The sequence below is a fragment of the Ranitomeya imitator genome, chromosome 2 (assembly GCF_032444005.1).
Source record: "Ranitomeya imitator isolate aRanImi1 chromosome 2, aRanImi1.pri, whole genome shotgun sequence".
Lineage (NCBI taxonomy): Eukaryota > Metazoa > Chordata > Amphibia > Anura > Dendrobatidae > Ranitomeya > Ranitomeya imitator.
In genome coordinates, this window is record NC_091283.1 from 309,559,234 (window position 1) to 309,581,774 (window position 22,541).

General features: G+C 44.3%; 1 protein-coding gene across 1 annotated transcript in view; it reads right to left on the reverse strand.

Moving 5' to 3' along the window:
* Positions 1 to 12,418: 12,418 nt before the first annotated feature.
* Positions 12,419 to 22,541, reverse strand: part of LOC138663390 (gastrula zinc finger protein XlCGF66.1-like) — a 33,916-nt gene continuing 23,793 nt past the window's right edge. Inside the window, exon 7 of the mRNA XM_069749567.1 lies at positions 12,419 to 13,065. Coding sequence (XP_069605668.1) covers positions 13,031 to 13,065 — 35 coding nt within the window. The 3' untranslated portion in view covers positions 12,419 to 13,030. The remainder of the gene's footprint in view (positions 13,066 to 22,541) is intronic.

Sequence of the window (22,541 nt, forward strand, 5' to 3'; positions counted from 1 at the left end):
AACTGGAACTGTTTGGTAGAAACACAACTTGTCGTGTTTGGAGGAAAAAGAATACTGAGTTGCATCCATCAAACACCATACCTACTGTAAAGCATGGTGGTGGAAACATCATGCGTTGGGGCTGTTTCTCTGCAAAGGGGCCAGGACGACTGATCCGGGTACATGAAAGAATGAATGGGGCCATGTATCGTGAGATTTTGAGTGCAAACCTCCTTCCATCAGCAAGGGCATTGAAGATGAAACGTGGCTGGGTCTTTCAACATGACAATGATCCAAAGCACACCGCCAGGGCAACGAAGGAGTGGCTTCGTAAGAAGCATTTCAAGGTCCTGGAGTGGCCTAGCCAGTCTCCAGATCTCAACCCTATAGAAAACCTTTGGAGGGAGTTGAAAGTCCGTGTTGCCAAGCGAAAAGCCAAAAACATCACTGCTCTAGAGGAGATCTGCATGGAGGAATGGGCCAACATACCAACAACAGTGTGTGGCAACCTTGTGAAGACTTACAGAAAATGTTTGACCTCTGTCATTGCCAACAAAGGATATATTACAAAGTATTGAGATGAAATTTTGTTTCTGACCAAATACTTTATTTTCCACCATAATATGCAAATAAAATGTTAAAAAACAGACAATGTGATTTTCTGGATTTTTTTTTCTCAGTTTGTCTCCCATAGTTGAGGTCTACCTATGATGTAAATTACAGACGCATCTCATCTTTTTAAGTGGTGGAACTTGCACTATTGCTGACTGACTAAATACTTTTTTGCCCCAGTGTATGTACAGCAAAGAGGTACTGCAATGGGGGCGGCATTTGCCCCCTCATATGCTAACCTTTTTATGGGGAGTTGGGAGAGACAGATATTTTTTGTCAACCCCATCGCATACATTGAGAAGGTCTTGTTCTGGGTCCGCTTCATCGATGACATTCTCATGGTGTGGCAGGGCTCAGAACAGGACCTTCTCTGTTGTGAATTCCGCTCTTGGGCTCCCTCCGGTGGTTGTAAGCGGCAATTTTGTGAGTTCTGCTCTTGGGCTCCCTCCGGTGGTTTTAAGTGGAACGGCTGCTCCTTGGATTTAGCAGTCTGCAGCTGCTTCCACTGATTGTCTTTCTGCTCGACTATTTATGCCTGGCTCTTCCCTTCGGCCAGTGCCACTTGTCAATGGTTCCTGGTTGGATTCACATCTCTCTTGGATTTCCCTGATATCCTGACCAGCTCAGCAAAGATAAGTCCTTGCTTTTCTCTTTTCTGTCCACATATTGTGGACTTATTCGTTCTGTGCATTCTATGTTTTGTCCAGCTTGTCAGTATGCATTAATTCAGTTAAGCTGGAAGCTCTGGGAAGCAGATTTACCCTCCACACCTTTAGTCAGGTGTGGAGATTTTTGTAAACTCTGTGTGGATTTTTGTAGTTTTTAATACTGACCGCACAGTATTCTATCCTGTCCTATCTAGCTAGCTAGACTGGCCTCCTGTGCTACATCCTGGTTTCATTTTGTGTATGTCTTTTCCCTCTCCACTCACAGTTTGTGGGGGGCTATCTATTCTTTGGGGATTTTCTCTGAGGCAAGATAGTTTTCCTGTTTCTATCTTTAGGGGTAGTTAATTCTCAGGCTGTGACGAGGTGCCTAGGGAGTGACAGGAGCATCCCACGGCTACTTCTAGTGTGGTGTTGAGCTTAGGGACTGCGGTCAGTACAGGTACCATCTCCTTCAGAGCTCGTCCCATGTTGCTTCTAAACCACCAGATCATAACACTTCTCGCTTTTTTGGATATTCTTAACAACAACACTATGAATATCAAACTTACATGTAAGTACAGTCAAGTGTCTCTGGACTTTTTAGATATTCAGATCACTAAAGGATCTGATGGTTTCTTGGAAACTAATGTTTTCAGAAAAGACACGGCAGTAAATTCCTTACTGCACGCCTCATCCTCTCATCCTAAATCCTTAATTGAAGGCATACCAACTGGACAGTTTATTAGAATCAAGAGAATTTGTTCTAATGAAAAAAAAATTTCCGAACAGGCGGACAACCTTTCATCTAGATTTGAGGACAGGGGCTATTCAAGGCATAGTATTAAGAGAGGACTCCACAAGGCGAAGAGACTGACACGTTCTGCATTAATGAAGACCAAAATTAAACCAATGGTAGAACAAAAGGTGAGATTTATATCTACCTTTACTGAGCAATGGAACCAGATGAGAGAAGTGTTGAAGAAGTATTGGCCTCTGCTACAAACAGATAAGGATTTGACTAAATACTTACCTATGTATTCATCTATCACATATCGAAGATCTAGTAACTTGAAAGATTTATTGGTACATAGTTACTATGCAGGCCCTAATATCAATAAGGCCTTTGGATCGAGAGGACAAAAATGGGGTTGTTTCCCTTGCAAGAATTGCATTGCGTGTCCAAATATTCTACAGGCTTCAACGTTCACCTCAAGTGATGGGAAGAAGAACTTTAATATAACTCAACATATCACTTGTAATACATTGGGAGTGGTTTACTATGCACAATGTCCATGTCCCAAGATTTATGTGGGACTAACGTCTAGAGCTTTTAAAATCAGAGTGAGGGAACATTTCAGAGACATTACCAATGCAGAGGGAATTGATGATCTGTCCTTGCTCAAACCTGTACCGAGACATTTCAAGTCCCATCACAACCCGGGATCCACCGTGCAGGAAAGCACCTGCTGCTAAATAATGGCGGCTCTATATGGCGGTATATACCAACTCTGTTAGCTTCACAGAGTAACCGCGAGAGGAAAGCTCTGTGCCCTGTTAGACTTTCACAGAGGCACAGGCCAACTACCCAGATGTGAGCAGTGAGTGGTCATGCATGCATACAAAACTCCTCGCCGGAGATGCCAGCATTCTAGGGGCTTATTTCAGCCGGGTCCCTGAACACACTTAAACACAATCTCCTCGCCGGAGGTGCCAGCATTCTAGGGGCTTATTTCAGCCGGGTCCCTGAACACATTCAAACACATGACCACATTGGCGCAAAGCATATAGCATAAGACGATACTAGCGCATGGCCGTGCGGTCATGCGCAGTTTATATAGTTGCAGCACAGGAAGCTGCTACTGAAGTTTTTGCCCTTTCAGGACCTTCCAGAAGGACCAATGGAAAGTGCTGCAGTACCTGAGCATGTTTTGCCCTTTCAGGACCTTTTAGAAGGACCAATGGAATGTACTGCAGCACCTGAGCATGTGACCGAACATGTGGCCCTCGACCTCCAATGGGAGACCCTGCCCTGGGCATGCTCAGTGTGAGTAAACAAGGACTTAATCCCAGAGAGGCTCACTCGCTGCAGATCAGTGCAGGGTACCATAGGAAAGCCAGAAAAGGCAGTAGTGACCCTATGCACTGAATCAGCCCCAGCGAGACGCTGGGAGCGACGTCTCCGCTGAGCAGAGCCCACTGCGGCCGATACCGAATGGGAGACCGCAGCAGACACGGATCGAGATTCCCCCTGTGCAGCAGAGGAAACTCGACTCCTAACATTACCCCCCCTCCTAGGGCCCCCCCTCCTTGAGCCTCACTACGCTCAAAAGCTGCGATAAGCAGCGGAGCCCGAATGTGCTCCACAGGCTCCCAGGTTCTATCCTCTGGGCCGTGACCCTTCCAGTCCACCAGATAAAATTTCTTGCCACGTACCACCTTGCACCCCACAATAGCATTCACCTCAAACTCATCCATGGATGATCCCGATGTCCCAGCAGATGACTCGGAAAACCGGGACAAATGAACGGGCTTTAAAAGGGAAACGTGGAAAGTATCAGTGATACCAAAGTGTGTGGAGGAATAGCCAAACGGTAGACCACAGGGTTGACCTGTTCCAGAACCTTAAACAGGCCAATGTAGGGAGGAGCAAACTTAGTGGACTCAACTCGCAGCCTGATGTTACGTTCGGAGAGCCACACTAAGTCGCCAGGAGCAAAGACCGGAGCGGGGCGCCGGTGTGTATCAGCCGAAACCCTCATTCTCTCCTTGGAGGCCCGGATGGCATCCTGTGTGCGGTCCCAGATGTCACGTGCCTCCACCGCCCAGTCTGCCACCCTAGAATCGGTGGATGACACGGGCATGGGCACAGGGACACGCGGATGCTGGCCGTAATTAAGGAGAAAAGGAGTTTGACCAGTGGAATCGGCTACGGCGTTGTTCAGGGCAAATTCCGCCCAAGGTAGCAAAGATGCCCAGTCATCCTGCCTAGCAGAGACGAAATGTCGCAAATATGTCACCAGAGTCTGGTTGGTTCTCTCCACCAACCCATTCGTCTCGGGATGGTATGCAGAGGAGAGGTTTAACTCTATGCTGAGTAAACGGCAGAGCTCTCTCCAAAACCGAGATGCGAACTGGGGACCCCGATCGCTGACAATCTTATCAGGCATACCATGCAAATGGAAAACGTGTTTAATGAACAACACCGCCAAGGCCCGTGCTGAGGGTAACCGAGGAAGCGGCACCAAATGCACCATCTTGGAGAAATAGTCGGTGACAACCCAAATAATGGAGCAGCCACGCGACTTGGGTAGACCCACCACAAAGTCCATCCCGACCATCTCCCAGGGCCTGTCTGCCACCGGTAGAGGGTAAAGCAACCCAGCAGGCCGTTGCCGAGGAGACCGATTCTGGGCGCAAGAAACGCACGCCTGAATATAGTCCTTGACATCTCGGGCCATATGCGGCCACCAGTATGTTCTCGCCAGAAGCTCAGATGTCCTCTTGGTCCCAAAATGCCCACCCACTCTGGAGGAGTGAGCCCAAGAGAGAACCTCCGGTCGCAAGTTAGCTGGTACGAAAGTCTTGCCCGGGGGCACAGACTCTAGCGAAACCGGAGCTACAGTTCTCAGGCACTCAGAAGGGACAATAAGCCGAGGCTCCTCCTCCTCCTCCGATGATGACACCACGGAGCGGGAGAGAGCGTCAGCACGAACGTTCTTCTCCCCGGAGAGGAAATGGAGAGTAAAATGGAACCGGGAGAAGAACAGGGACCATCTAGCCTGGCGAGAATTCAGCCGCTGGGCCGTTTGCAGATACACCAAGTTCTTGTGGTCAGTGAAGACTTGGAAGGGAAAGCTCCCTCCCTCCAAGAGATGTCTCCCCTCCGAAAAAGCCAACTTCATGGCCAGCAACTCGCTGTCCCCGATGGAATAATTCCTCTCCGCTGGTGTGAAGGTCTTGGAGAAGAAGAAGCAAGGATGCTTCCGACCTTGAGCATCCTTTTGGAAAAGGACTGCTCCAGCACCAACGGATGAGGCATCCACCTCCAAGATAAATGGCTTATCAACATCGGGGCAGATGTAGGATGGGAGCGCTAGCGAAGTGTGACTTGATCGAGAGAAAGGCTTTGGAGACCTCCTCTGACCACAACTTGGGATTTGCTCCCTTCTTGGTGAGGGCAACCAAGGGAGCTACCAAAGTTGAGAAGTGTGGAATGAACTGGCGATAGTAATTAATGAACCCCATAAAGCGCTGCACCGCTTTAAGAGAATGGGGTTCCTGCCAGTCCATTACAGCCTGTAGCTTGGCAGGATCCATAGCCAAACCCTGGGCAGAGATGATATAACCAAGGAAAGGCAAGGACTCCTGCTCAAACACACACTTCTCCAACTTGGCGTAGAGGGAGTTTGCCCGTAAGAGGTCGAAGACTTTGCGAACATCTCTCCGATGGGAGTCAATATCTGGAGAGAAGATGAGAATATCATCCAGATAGACTACGACCAAGGTGGTGAGCATATCCCGGAAGATGTCATTCACAAAGTCTTGGAAAACGGCTGGGGCATTACAGAGCCCGAAGGGCATCACCAGATATTCATAGTGCCCATCCCTGGTGTTAAAAGCCGTCTTCCATTCATCCCCCTCACGGATGCGAATCAGGTAGTAAGCACCCCGCAGATCTAACTTTGTAAATACCCTCGCTCCCCGTAGCCTATCAAACAGCTCAGATATCAGGGGTAGTGGGTACTTGTTCTTAACGGTGATGGCGTTAAGACCTCTGTAGTCTATGCATGGACGTAAGTCTCCAGTCTTCTTCTGTACGAAGAAGAACCCTGCCCCTGCCGGTGACACTGACTTCCTAATGAATCCTCTTGCCAGATTCTCCTGGATGTACTGGGACATTGCCTCCGTCTCCGGGAGAGATAACGGATAGACTCATCCCCGGGGAGGCTCAGCACCAGGCAAGAGGTCAATAGGACAGTCATAGGGGCGGTGAGGCGGAAGGGTCTCCGCAGCTCTTTTGGAGAACACGTCTGCATAGGGCCAATAGTGCTTGGGGAGAGAGGAAAGATCTGCGGGTACCTGTGTAGTAGCAACCTGAGCGCACTCCCTCAGACATCTACCCTCGCAAGATTTACTCCAACCCAAAATTCTCCCAGAGGACCACTCAATATGAGGAGAATGGTAGCGAAGCCATGGTATCCCCAACAGGACCTCATCAATTCCCTCAGGAATGACTAATAGGGAGATAATCTCCTGATGTGATGGAGACACAGATAGCGTGAAAGGAATGGTTTGGTGGGTAATCTGTGAAGGTAGTGTTGACCCATTTACCACTCGAACGGTTACCGGCTTGGCGAGCATCACCAAGGGTATTGCGTGACGCTGGGCAAAAGCGGAAGACATAAAGTTACCCTCTGCCCCAGAATCCACGCATAGCTCGACCATAAGAGTGGATGGGCCTATGGTAATTGTCCCCTTGAAGGACAACTTTGAGGCAAACGTCGCCGTGTCTAGTGTACCTCCTCCAACTGCCACTAGACGCTGACGTTTCCCCGACCGCTGAGGATCCTTGGAGGCAAGGTGTCCTGACTGCTGGCAAACATGACGGACCTTATGTGCACGGGCAGACTGAGACTTGGATCCCGCTCGTGTCACCTCTAAGGCCTCATGTGACTCGGATGCCTGGACTGGAGATTCCAAAGGTTTGGCGAAGGTGGGAGCCAGCCGAAACCTCTGCCTACACTGGGCTCGCTCCAACCTCCGCTCGTTAAAACGGAGGTCAATACGAGTAGATACGGCTATGAGCTCCTCCAGTGTGGCGGGAATCTCCCTAGTGGCCAAAGCGTCTTTCACATAGTCAGCCAGCCCCCTCCAAAATACGGGAATGAGGGTTTTATCTGGCCATTCCAACTCAGACGCTAATGTCCGGAAGTGAACAGCAAAATGGCTGACCATGGTTGAACCCTGAGTCAAAGCAAGCAGTTGGAGCGCTGTATCATGGGTGACTTGAGGTCCTAAAAAGACCTGTTTCAGTGTCCAGAAACCTAGGAACACTCCGCACCACATGATCGTTGCGCTCCCACAGCGGTGTAGCCCACTCCAACGCTCTGTCCGACAGGAGAGAGATTATGAATCCCACCTTTGCCCGCTCAGTAGGGAAACGTGCAGCCAGAAGCTCGAGGTGTATACCACATTGGCTCACGAAACCCCTACAGGACTTACTGTCCCCAGAGTATCTCTCAGGCAAAGGAAGGTGAGATAGGGTCGGAACAGAGGTGGCAGTGGGTAAAGCTGCTGCAGCCACGCTAGCAGCCTTAACAGCTATTGCGGTAACATCCACCGCCGAGGTTGCATGCTCAAGAGACGCCAACCGGCCCTCCAGCAGCTGAATGTACCCCTGCAATCGCTGTTCATCCGCCATTACTTAGCCAGATCCTGGCGCTAGTATACTGTTAGGGTTGGCGGAACGCACCAAATATATAATTTATTAAATGGAATTGGTGCGTTCGCAACCCGGGATCCACCGTGCAGGAAAGCACCTGCTGCTAAATAATGGCGGCACTATATGGCGGTATATACCAACTCTGTTAGCTTCACAGAGTAACCGCGAGAGGAAAGCTCTGTGCCCTGTTAGACTTTCACAGAGGCACAGGCCAACTACCCAGATGTGAGCAGTGAGTGGTCATGCATGCATACAAAACTCCTCGCCGGAGATGCCAGCATTCTAGGGGCTTATTTCAGCCGGGTCCCTGAACACACTTAAACACAATCTCCTCGCCGGAGGTGCCAGCATTCTAGGGGCTTATTTCAGCCGGGTCCCTGAACACATTCAAACACACGACCACATTGGCGCAAAGCATATAGCATAAGACGATACTAGCGCATGGCCGTGCGGTCATGCGCAGTTTATATAGTTGCAGCACAGGAAGCTGCTACTGAAGTTTTTGCCCTTTCAGGACCTTCCAGAAGGACCAATGGAAAGTGCTGCAGTACCTGAGCATGTTTTGCCCTTTCAGGACCTTTCAGAAGGACCAATGGAATGTACTGCAGCACCTGAGCATGTGACCGAACATGTGGCCCTCGACCTCCAATGGGAGACCCTGCCCTGGGCATGCTCAGTGTGAGTAAACAAGGACTTAGTCCCAGAGAGGCTCACTCGCCGCAGATCAGTGCAGGGTACCCTAGGAAAGCCAGAAAAGGCAGTAGTGACCCTATGCACTGAATCAGCCCCAGCGAGACGCTGGGAGCGACGTCTCCGCTGAGCAGAGCCCACTGCGGCCGATACCGAATGGGAGACCGCAGCAGACACGGATCGAGATTCCCCCTGTGCAGCAGAGGAAACTCGACTCCTAACACGCGCGTCGGGGTCCTTATACTGACCTGCGTATCTAGGTAATATGCCATTTTTTATTCTTAGGCCGCTTATATGCACTTTTTACTAGTGGTGCAATATGCTATATGTCCTGCTCTACTGGATGAGGTTCTTTTTTTGCTTGTAAGCAACTTTGCTATGGATTGTGCCTCACGGTGTTAACCCTTTCCAGCATTGTTCACTGTAACATTATAGATCATAGGTAGACACTCTGGACTTTTGTGCATATACTTGCCCTCTCCTCATTACTATTGTTAGCTGTTTTGTATATATATAGGCTTTTCTTTTCCTACTTAGGTATATGACACTATAGCATCTATATATATGCGTTTATAGAGCAACATACCAGTATATGCTCTGATTACTTTGCAGTAATACTTAATGAGTGGGCTATATTTGATAGGTTATCCTAATAACATATAGGAGATTCATTACTACCTACCCTATCTTTTTATAAGGTTGTGGCTATTGCTTTAGGCATATGTATATGTATTTCTTGACCTGTTATATTCCTGTATGCAGACAGAATTATTCTGTCACATGTATTTCCACTGGCTACTATGAGACTTATTTTTGTTTATTGTTGTGATTAATAAAATATTGATACTTTTTATTGGCATTTAAGCTTGTGCCTATTCACACTATTTTAATTGTGAAAGATGCCCAGTTAGTTGTTCATGCATATAAATACTGGTAGGTACTGTTAGATGAAAGGGCTGTACTCATTAACCTCTATTTCCACAAGAAAAAGTTATGCAATTATACACAATAAAGAACAATGCATATTCATTATGATGCACGGGGTCTATTAAAGGTAGATGTTTCAAGTCACCATATCCCGTGCCAGACCCCAATGTTTTTCAACAAAATGTTTAGAGAAAGGGTGGCCTCTTTTCCGAAATGCATTGGTTTGAATGGTCATTACTATGTTCCGTACCTCTTTCATGTCACGCAGACATCATCTGGTCTTACACATCACACAGGCCCTGCTCCAGCCGCAGCAATTGCCTTACCGGCACATGGAGTACACAGGAACTGAGAAGCATCATCGGAACCTGCACTATCCACAACGATCGCAGTATCGAGGCGCAGCACCAAGGCACTGTGACCGGACCCAACGCTGATCTTAGAAGATACTGAACAGAGATTTGCTGGCACTGGCCGGGGCAGCTCTCCGCTATTTCTCTTGTGCAATTGCCTGGCAGGCAACAATCCCAGGAAGACATTTGATCCTTCAGTGCTGAGACTGAGCCATATTCTATACGGTAGCAGTCAGACTAATACTGCTTTTACCGTACCAACATTTACCTTTAATACACTCTGTGCAGCATAATGAATAGGCATTGTTCTTTATTGTGAAATTCAAAAAATATGGAGTCAAAATTACTGTCTACAAAATACAAAAAAGCATTTATTAAATAGCAGCCCCTCTTCCACACTGCGACCAATATGGGTGAGGATCAATCTTGGGCTAATTGATCTGACTAGAGGTTTTTTAAGACATACATATACTTATTATACGGCTTATTAGCCTTAAGAACTTGAATCCTCTGGTCGGACTTTATCGGTGTTATTTATTTAATAAATGCTTTTTGTATTTTGTAGACAGTAGTTTTTCGAATTTTGCATGTAATTAGGAGTTCCTATCAATATTTCCAGATTTTGTACGACACTTTTATTGCTCTGAGCTATATATTTACATTGTTCTTTATCTACTATATAATTGTCTAAGGGTCACTTCCATCTGTCTGTCCTTCCGTCTGTCACGAATATTCATTGGTCGCGGCCTCTGTCTGTCATGGAATCCAAGTCGCTGATTTGCAATGACCAATCAGCGACGGCCACAGTCCGGCGGCAATATGGTCGCTCTTTCCTCCCCGCAGTCAGTGCCCGCTCCATACTCCCCTCCAGTCATCCAGTCAGCCCTCACACAGGGTTAATGCCAGCGTTAGTGGAGCGCGGTGTAACGCACTCCGGTTACTCAGCTATTAACCCTGAGTGACCAACTTTTTACTATTGATGCTGCGAACAGTTCCTATGACTAAGGGCGCCGTGGTGCGCCAGAAACGCGTCAGGCAGAGAGAGTCTCTCTCTCTCTTTTTTAATATGGTTTTTAAAATGCTTCAATAAATTTTGGATATTTTACTTACACTGGATGGACGTGCTGGATATTCCCTTTTTCTTTCTTCCACTTCAGCTGAAATCACCAGCAGGTACGGCACCCACCAGCTACATTCATTTGAAACGGTTTACAGATGCACGTCTCGGCGTGTCAAGCTCCTAACCTTCCCTCTCTCCCCTCCTCTTTTCTTGAATGTTAACTTGTATAGTTTGACTAATCTATTTGCATAGTTCTTATTCCTTTGTTTTGTAAGTCAACAAGCCACAAGACCCACACAATGGTCATTCAATAAATTAAGCAAACATCCATTGTTTAATGACCTTGCATCAGTGTCTTGCACAGAAAGCAGACAATAAAGGTACCGTCACACTCATCAACTTTCCAACAATCACAACCAGCGATACGACCTGGCCTTGATCCTTGGAAAGTCCTTGTGTGGTCGCTGGAGAGCTGTCACACAGACAGCTCTCCAGCGACCAACGATGCCGAAGTTCCCATTTAACCAGGGTAAACATCGGGTTACTAAGCGCAGGGCCGCGCTTAGTAACCCGATGTTTACCCTGGTTACCATTGTAAATGTAAAAAAAAACAAAAAACACATACTCACAATCCGGTGCCTGTCACGTCCCCGGCGTCCGCTTCCCTGCACTCCTCCTGCATCCTGTGTAAGCGCCGGCCGTAAAGCAGAGCGGTGACGTCACCACTGTGCTCTGCTTTACGGCCGGCCGGCGCTGACACAGGATGCAGAAGGAGTGCAGGGAAGCGGACGCCGGGGACGTGACAGGCACCGGAATGGGAGTATGCTTTTTTTTTTTTTTTTACATTTACAATGGTAACCAGGGTAAATATCGGGTTACTAAGCGCGGCCCTGCGCTTAGTAACCCGATGTTTACCCTGGTTACAAGTGAAGACATCGCTGGATCGGCGTCACACACGCCGATTCAGCGATGTCAGCGAGTGATCCAGCGACGAAATAAGGTGCTGGCCTTCTAGCGCCGACCAGCGATGTCACAGCAGGATCCTGGTCGCTGCTGCGTGTCAAACACAACGATATCGCTATCTAGGACGCTGCAACGTCACGGATCGCTATCGTTATCGTTGTTAAGTTGTTCAGTGTGAAGGTACCTTTAGTTGTAGGAGCTGATGTAAGAGGCAAACAGCCATTTAAAATGATCAAAAATCAACATTTAAGACTCATGACAACAGTGTATGGTTTTTGACCAACTGAAGAACAATTGCATAAATTCAAAAGTCGTCATATAGAGAACAGCCTATTCCTCCTGGCTTACTGAAAATAGACATCTGGTTAACTAAAATAAAATTCTGTGTCATCACACCCTCATTTAAATTTTTGCTAGACCTTGCACCATGCATAAACCTTATGAGTCTAGAAGTCCCACTTCCTAACAATTTTAAAAGAATGTTTATGAGACTCTCCTTTATATCTAATACAGGGTGTATCAGAGTCCCTCTTCCTACTCATTTTTGGAAGTTCTTGCATTGTCCGCATAGGATTTGTGATTTTCAGAGTCCCTTTATAAAGTAAACAGGATGTGTCTCACCATGTCACACACCACATGTCCAGATAAGGTATTAAAATATTAAAATTAAATTTACAATGAATGTTTTTTTCACCATTGAAAGCAATTGCCTTATATACAAGAACAAATGTTTTTACTTGTAAAACACATTTTATTTTCGTAATGCAAATGCTGAACCAGCAAATCACAATGGCGCTAGTCACGATGTGCCCGAAGCCAAAGCAGCAGGCAATCCGACAGGTGTGTTGTGTAAAACTGCCTTAAAACCGAGAAATAAATGAACAGTAAAAGTTAGATTGCTGCGCTGAGAGGCCCTTACAGGTGCACGTGTGGTCCTGTAAAGGGTGGTCGGACTTGCGTGCTAGTTTCCTGCCCAATGTCCACTTGTATCAGATGCGGGAGCGTCCTCCCAAAGCTGCAACACCCCGTGAAAATGCTGGTGTTCACAGCGGTTAGCCTCAGCTGATGGCGCCGCTGTAGGAGTAGCGTGGTGAGCGGAAAGGGGGGGGGGGGGGTGACTGAACGGTGACGTCACCTGTCCGTTAATGACGGACGGGTGTAGGGGCCAATCCCCCTGTACATTTTATTTTCGGTTTCGGATGTTTTTGTTGTCACTCCTTAAAAGTGGCGTAATACTCCGACAACATTGATCCCAAAAGCGACCTGAGAGTCAGAGATGCATCCAGCCATCTTCCCCATGCTGTTCTCATTCCAATTTAGCGCCGTTTTCATCCATTTCAGCAATTTTCCTGCCCCCTCAGTCTTCCTGGAAACGTCTGCTGAGCATGCGACCTGTTGACTCAAATATTTTAGTGCTCGCTCATCGCTAATAATGACTGCTATCTGTGTGGGATTTTAGATGTTTAAAAGGGTTGTCCACTACTAGGACAACCCCTTCTTATTCCTCATGATTGGTCTATTTAACCCCTTAAGAACCAGGGTTATTTCTCTTTTTGAGTTTCCATTTTTTGCTCCCCTTATCCACACAGCCATAGCTTTTATATTTTTCTGTCAGTATGTCCATGTGAGGACTTGTTTTTTGCAGGACAATTTGTACTTTTGAAAGGCACCATTTATTTTACCATATCATGTAAGGGAAAATGGGAAAAAAATCCAAATGCGGTGAAACTGCAAAAAAGTGCAATTCCACAACAGTTTTTTTCATTTATTTTTTTACCATGTTCACTAAATGCTAAAACTGACCTGACATTATGATTCTCCAGGTCATTACAAGCTCACAGACACTAAACTTTTTTATTTAAGTGGTGAAAAAAAAAATTCCAAAGTTTGTAAAAAAAAAAGTTTCCATTTTCCGAGACACATAGCCTCTCCATTTTCGGGACCTGGGGCTGGATGAGAGCTTATTGCTTGCACACCGGTCTGACGTTTTTATTGTTACCATTTTGGTGTAGATAAGATCTTTTGATTGCATTTTTGCATTTTATTGCAATGTTGCAGCGTTTCAATTTTTTTTCTCGCTACACCGTTTACTGATTGGATACATTCTTTTTATATATTGATAGAGCAGGCGATTCTGAATGCGGTGATCCCAAATATGTGTATATTTGTTTTATTTTTATTTTTTTGAATGGCGCGAGAGGGGGGTGATATGAACTTTTATATTTTTTTTATTCAATATTTTTAAAAACATTTTTGTTAACTACCGTATATACTCGAGTATAAGCCGACCCCCTTAATTTTGCCACAAAAAACTGGGAAAACTTAACTCAAGTATAAGCCTAGGGTGGAAAATGCAGCAGCTACCGGTAAATGTCAAAAGTAAAAATAGATACCAATAAAAGTAAAATTAATTGAGACATCAGCAGGTTATGTGTTTTTGAATATCCATATTGAATCAGGAGCCCCATATAATGCTCCATACAGTTTGATGGGCCTCATTAAATGCTCCATATTAAAATATGCCCCATATAATCCTGCATAAAGGGTAATAAGGGCCCCATAAGATGCTCCATAGACACATTTGCCCAATATAATGCTGCACAAAAGTTATGGCCCCATAAGATGATCCATACAGTCACTTGCCCCATTATAGTGCTGCACAGTCGTTATGGCTCCATAAGCTGCTCCATACAGTCACTGCCCCTTATAGTGCTGCACAATCGTTATGGCCCCATACAGATGCTCCATACAGTCACTTGCCCCATATGCTGTGGCTGCCATAAAAAAAAAAAAATTCACACACTCACCTCTCCGTCGCTTAGGACCCCAGCACTTTCACCTGCTCCTCGTTCGGGTGTGGCTCCATCCTCAGCACTGATGTTCAGCAGAGGGCGCGCACTGACAACGTCATCATGCCCTCTGACCTGAGCGTCACAGCCAGAGGATGCTGATGACGGAGCCGCATCGGAACGAGGAGAGGTAAATATCGCGCAGCGCTGCGCTTCCCCTCCCCGTATACTTACCTGCTCCTGGCGCGGTGCAGTCCCTGCTTCTCCCGGCGCTGCATATTCTTCCTGTACTGAGCGGTCACCGTTACCGCTCATTACAGTAATGAATATGCGGCTCCACCCCTATGGGAGATGGAGCCGCATATTCATTACTGTAATGAGCGGTACCATGTGACCGCTCAGTACAGGAAGAATATGCAGCGCTGGAAGAAGTAGGGACGTGCAGGGACCGCACCAGGAGTAGGTGAGTATAATTAGATAGCCCCCGCTCCCCCTCCCCTGCCGACCTCTGGGTATGACTCGAGTATAAGCCAAGAGGGGGACTTTCAGCCCCCAAAAAATGGGCTGAAAATCTCGGCTTATACTCGAGTATATACGGTATCTACTTGCTTCAATAGTCCCCATGGGAGACTAGAAGCTGCACTTGTCTGATTGCTTCTGCTACATAGCGCAGGGCTACAAAATATTTTAAAAAGCAAAAAAAAGAATATCCAGCTCAACGAGACAGTGAAAAGTAAAAACTTGGTACTTTATTCACTTCATATAGAAGCAGAGGATAAAAACATCAGCACAATAAGGATAAGAACACTATCTATCTACGCGTTTCAGGTGGCAAAGCACACTTAATCATGATATCTAGTGTCTGGCCTGTTCCGTGCTTTTTATGTAAGAATCCATTGAACACACCGGTGCAATGATCAGGTGGAAAAGTAATCCACTGAGAATGAAAACACCTGGTGGTAAATGTGAACCAGCAATTGGCCACATGAAACAAAAAGTTCACGGAATAGGCAGAAAAAGGAAACACGTATGTACTTTAACTGAACATAATACAAGAATATATGGAACACAACAAATCTTGTCACTAAATAATGTAACAATAATGATCTTATGCAACGACAAATGTCCAAAATGCATAAATACGCAAAATGCATGATGGTAAATTTTTCTTGAGATGGAAAAAAGCAGAACTTGAGCGGAATCCGAAGAGGAAGACTTCATTGGATGATCAGCATGCATGTCACCTTAATCAGTGTTAGGAGATGCCATCACAAGAGAAAAGGGAAAAAAAAAAAAAAATTCAAAGATTTCTTTTTTTTTTTTTTTCCCTTCTCTTCTTCCTTTTTTTAAACAAACAAATTTCTCGAAATAATTAACTAATCCAAAACCTGTAAAAATAATATACAAACACAAATCTGAGAAGCATATATGCAAACACAAATATGATATGGTTGGTGAACAGAGAAACTAAATGACTATAAAAAGTGTATACCCATAAACATAACGTAAGCATAAAAGTGACATAACGAATAAGACAATGCAATACAATAGGATAGTCTGCTGACTAAAGAGTTCGCAGGCTCCGATGTATACATACAATAACTCAGATACCCTTCAGGAGCAATGGACAAATAGTTACATGAGAAGGGTGAAAGACCTGCAGACTGTAACGCTACTAAATATTTATTTATTGGAGTACATCCCAAGAGCGATAACCTATGCAAAAAAAACAAAACAAAAAAACAAAAAAAACAAAAACTGGGTAGTCGTGTATGCTGGGCAGTGCAACGTCATACATGATCGGGCCAGCACGAGAACACATGATGTGCCAATAAAGAGAAGACATTCAAGGGGATAAGGTAAATGTAAGAAGTGATGTAACTAATAAAAAAGCATGATGTCTTTTCTCTTATTGAGACCATTAGGTGTTCTGGTTCCCAATTTGAATATCCACCATGTTTCTCTGTTTCTCAGGGTCACTTCAGTGTCCCCTCCTCTGAAGGGTCTATGTGTTTTTTCAATTGCATAGACTTTGAGGGAATCAAGATTGGATTGATGAAAATTAATAAAATTTTGTGACACCTGGGATATATTTCTGTGAGTATTGGCATTGTCTATATCATAAATATGCTCACGTATTCTAGTTTTTAGTGGGCGTATGGTGCTACCAACGTATTTAAGATGACATGTCGTACATTCCATTATATAAACTACGTTATTGGTATTACAATTGAGGAATGTTCTTATTTGATATGTGTTTTGATCATTTGCGTCCGTAAAATCGGAACGCTTCTGTGGAAATTTGCAGGTTTTGCATACTGCAGCACCACATTTGTGAAAGCCCTTTAAGGCCCCTTCACATTAAGCGACGCTGCAGCGATACCAACAACGATCCGGATCGCTGCAGCGTCGCTGTTTGGTCGCTGGAGAGCTGTCACACAGACCGCTCTCCAGCGACCAACGATGCCGGTAACCAGGGTAAACATCGGGTAACTAAGCGCAGGGCCGCGCTTAGTAACCCGATGTTTACCCTGGTTACCATGCTAAAAGTAAAAAAAAACAAACACTAGATACTTACCTACCGCTGTCTGTCCTCCAGCGCTGCGCTCTGCTTCTCTGCTCTCCTCCTGTACTGGCTGGGAGCCGGAAAGCAGAGCGGTGACGTCACCGCTCTGCTTTCCGGCTCACAGCCAGTACAGGAGGAGTGCAGAGCGCAGCGCTGGAGGACAGACGGCTGTAGGTAAGTATGTAGTGTTTGTTTTTTTTTACTTTTAGCATGGTAACCAGGGTAAACATCGGGTTACTAAGCGCGGCCCTGCGCTTAGTTACCCGATGTTTACCCTGGTTACCAGTGAAGACATCGCTGGATCGGTGTCACACACGCCGATCCAGCGATGTCAGCAGGGAGTCCAGCGATGAAATAAAGTTCTGGACTTTCTTCAGCGACCAACGATCTCCCAGCAAGGGCCTGATCGTTGGTCGCTGTCACACATAACGATTTCATTAACGATATCGTTGCTACGTCACAAATAGCAACGATATCGTTAACAATATCGTTATGTGTGAAGGTACCATTACACTGAGCCAATTAGAGGATTGCACATGAGGGATATTGAGGGAACTAAGGGAGAGACTATTACCTAAGGATGGTGCTTTTCTAGATACGATTCTACATCCATGTTTAAGTACAGCAGCGATGTCAGGATCTTCTCTTAAGATAGTTAAATTATTTCTAATTAATTTGCTTATAGAAGCAAATTGGTTGCTGTATTGAAAAACCAAAGTAATAGGATTGATGGAAGATGTTGTTTTCGTTTGTGGGGATTTGAACCGAGGTTTTTTGTCAACTATTTTTTCTGCCCTTTGTAGGCACCATTGGCTATAACCTCTCTGTGTGAGTCTATCTTTAATGTCCTCGACTTCTTTAGAATAGTCCTCCTGAATACTGCAATTACGTTTTGCTCTGGTCATTTCACCTACAGGTATACTTTTAATTGTGTGTTTTGGATGATGGCTGTTTGCCCTCAAGATTGTGTTCCCCGCTGTAGTTTTTCTGAATGTAGTTGTGACTACAGGAAAATTATTCACACCTTTAAGTTTTAAATCCGAAAACTGTATGCATGTATGTTCTTGACGAGCAGTAAAACTGAGATTAAAGGGATTATTGTTGAAATAATCAATTAGTCTGTGCACGGTAGATACATCGGAATTCCAAATTAATATCATATCATCGATATATCTACTGTACCAAAATATGTGATCCCTAAATGGATTCTCCACATTGTAAATATAAGACTCCTCCCACCAACTCATAACCAAATTGGCGAGAGAAGGTGAGTACTTGGCCCCCATTGAAACACCACTGATTTGCATATAATAGGTTTGATTAAAGCAAAAAAAATTAGTAGTGATGAGGAATTGAGTAACTTCTATTACATAGGTTTGGAGATCTGAGGGAAAATCACTGTATTTTTCCATGTGAAATTTCAATGCATAAAGTGCTATTTCAGGAGGTATGGACGTGTATAATGAGACAACATCTGAGGTGATCCATGAGAAGTCAGTCTGCCATATAAGATCTTTCATAACATTAAGTACATCTGTACTATCACTCAGATAGCCAGGTGTTCTCCGGACGAGAGGCTGAAGGAGCTGGTCAAGCCACTCCCCCAGTCTCTCACCCAGGGACCCAATACCTGAAACAATAGGTCTCATAGGTGGAGGATATGCATTTTTATGCATTTTGGGCAGAGCGTATAGTACTGGGGTAATGGGGGTCGCAACCTTGAGGTAATCACTCTCTTTTTTGTTGAAAAAGCCCAGACTAAAGCCCTCATCAATAAGTCCAAAGATTTTATCCCTGATAGGTGAAGTGGGATTGGCAGATAGACATTTATATACAGCAGAATCTGATAACATTTTGTCAACCCAAGCTATATAGTTATTTTTGTCCATAACTACAACGGAACCGCCTTTATCGGCGTTTTTGATGACAAGATCATCATTGTCACGTAGTTCTCGTAGTGCCCGTTGCAATTTGGGTTTTAGATTGCTGTTATAAAAGCGTGCATCAGAGGTGGTCTCGGAAAGAAGCCTCAGCTGTGTTTCCATGACAGTTTGAAACCTGTCCATCACAGATCTGCGTGCTTGTATAGGATAATAATAGGGATTGGATACCTTAATGCGATTCCTGGAGGGATTAGAACTATTGCTAGAACTTAGACTATCCTCCTGTTGTTCTAATAAACAAATAAGTGACAATTGGTCAGCAAAATTGAAGGATTTAAAAACATTATCACATTCATATGAATTACCTTCAGTCTCAGCCAAATCGTCCTTAAAGTGTAGCTTGAGCGCAATGTTCCTAATAAACCTGTTTACATCACAAAAATGCCTATTCTGTGAACTTTTTGTTTCATGTGGCCAATTGCTGGTTCACATTTACCACCAGGTGTTTTCATTCTCAGTGGATTACTTTTCCACCTGATCATTGCACCGGTGTGTTCAATGGATTCTTACATAAAAAGCACGGAACAGGCCAGACACTAGATATCATGATTAAGGGTGCTTTGCCACCTGAAACGCGTAGATAGATAGTGTTCTTATCCTTATTGTGCTGATGTTTTTATCCTCTGCTTCTATATGAAGTGAATAAAGTACCAAGTTTTTACTTTTCACTGTCTCGTTGAGCTGGATATTCTTTTTTTGCTTTTTGGATTCCCCACGCCTTGACACAGCGTTTCCGTGCTACGAGTGGAACTGTTACTATGGTGAGCTGGATTTTCTTTTTCGTTACTATGTATACCAGTGTCTCCGTGCTCGCATAGTTTCTCCCCAAAAAAACTTTTTTATTGTTATTATCAAGAGGATATAGTATTTATTTTTCATCAGTACAATCAACTGTGGCTTATAAATATGAATACATCTGGAAGAGAAAATAAAGCCGAGAAACTGTTTTCGGCAACAGCCACAGAGGATATTTCACCACCCGGTAACAAGGATGCATTGTTGGACAATTTGTTATCGTTAATGCTGAAAGAAAACCGTGTGTGGTGGGATCTCAGCTCACTTAAGAACTATAAAGACAAAAATGTGATCCCGAGAGGGCTGAGATTAAAGAAAATCCCTAGTACCGTTTATTCAGATACATTTGTCAAAGAATGGAACACAATTTTATCTGATTGCTCTTTAAAACTTATTGCACTAATCATTCATCATGAGGAAGAAATGTTACTAAATCTGCAAAAGGACATTGAAACTGCAACCAAAGACGCTAAAGAAAAAATGACATCTGCCCAATTTGATGAGTTTATGAACACCAGTAACTCTAAAATTGTGAAAGCAGAGGTAGACATCATGGACATGAAAAAACGTAAACTGGATCGCGATTTATATGACTATGCTCACGAACAGGTCTACGAGTGGGGAAGGTGGGATAGGACGACTCAATCCCAAAGACCTATCCTTAAATACCATAAACGTCGTGCATCGAAAAATCGCATGCAAAGACAGGTTACTTTTAGTTCATCTGAATTGGACACATCCACTGGAGTCACTGAAGATTCAGACTCAGAACCTTTACAGGCATCAAAAAACTCTTATTTCAAAAAAAGCAAGCCTCCACTGAACAACAACAGAAAAAGGTTTATCGGAGAAAGGGAAGGAAACATCGATGCCAACAAAAATCCTCCAAGATATCATCTCAGACATCAACGTTAGGACAATTTGATGTGATTAATCTTTCCTCGTCTCCTCTAACAAATGATCAAAAAGAACTCCTGTCTTATGGTTTGAATTTTGTGCCTAGCTGTAACTTCAATCTTTTTTCCACTATTTGTGATGTAAACAGGTTTATTAGGAACATTGCGCTCAAGCTACACTTTAAGGACGATTTGGCTGAGACTGAAGGTAATTCATATGAATGTGATTATGTTTTTAAATCCTTCAATTTTGCTGACCAATTGTCACTTATTTGTTTATTAGAACTACAGGAGGATAGTCTAAGTTCTAGCAATAGTTCTAATCCCTCCAGGAATCGCATTAAGGTATCCAATCCCTATTATTATCCTATACAAGCACGCAGATCTGTGATGGACAGGTTTCAAACTGTCATGGAAACACAGCTGAGGCTTCTTTCCGAGACCACCTCTGATGCACGCTTTTATAACAGCAATCTAAAACCCAAATTGCAACGGGCACTACGAGAACTACGTGACAATGATGATCTTGTCATCAAAAACGCCGATAAAGGCGGTTCCGTTGTAGTTATGGACAAAAATAACTATATAGCTTGGGTTGACAAAATGTTACCAGATTCTGCTGTATATAAATGTCTATCTGCCAATCCCACTTCACCTATCAGGGATAAAATCTTTGGACTTATTGATGAGGGCTTTAGTCTGGGCTTTTTCAACAAAAAAGAGAGTGATTACCTCAAGGTTGCGACCCCCATTACCCCAGTACTATACGCTCTGCCCAAAACGCATAAAAATGCATATCCTCCACCTATGAGACCTATTGTTTCAGGTATTGGGTCCCTGGGTGAGAGACTGGGGGAGTGGCTTGACCAGCTCCTTCAGCCTCTCGTCCGGAGAACACCTGGCTATCTGAGTGATAGTACAGATGTACTTAATGTTATGAAAGATCTTATATGGCAGACTGACTTCTCATGGATCACCTCAGATGTTGTCTCATTATACACGTCCATACCTCCTGAAATAGCACTTTATGCATTGAAATTTCACATGGAAAAATACAGTGATTTTCCCTCAGATCTCCAAACCTATGTAATAGAAGTTACTCAATTCCTCATCACTACTAATTTTTTTTTCTTTAATCAAACCTATTATATGCAAATCAGTGGTGTTTCAATGGGGGCCAAGTACTCACCTTCTCTCGCCAATTTGGTTATGAGTTGGTGGGAGGAGTCTTATATTTACAATGTGGAGAATCCATTTAGGGATCACATATTTTGGTACGGTAGATATATCGATGATATGATATTAATTTGGAAATCCGATGTATCTACCGTGCACAGACTAATTGATTATTTCAACAATAATCCCTTTAATCTCAGTTTTACTGCTCGTCAAGAACATACATGCATAGAGTTTTCGGATTTAAAACTTAAAGGTGTGAATAATTTTCCTGTAGTCACAACTACATTCAGAAAAACTACAGCGGGGAACACAATCTTGAGGGCAAACAGCCATCATCCAAAACACACAATTAAAAGTATACCTGTAGGTGAAATGACCAGAGCAAAACGTAATTGCAGTATTCAGGAGGACTATTCTAAAGAAGTCGAGGACATTAAAGATAGACTCACACAGAGAGGTTATAGCCAATGGTGCCTACAAAGGGCAGAAAAAATAGTTGACAAAAAACCTCGGTTCAAATCCCCACAAACGAAAACAACATCTTCCATCAATCCTATTACTTTGGTTTTTCAATACAGCAACCAATTTGCTTCTATAAGCAAATTAATTAGAAATAATTTAACTATCTTAAGAGAAGATCCTGACATCGCTGCTGTACTTAAACATGGATGTAGAATCGTATCTAGAAAAGCACCATCCT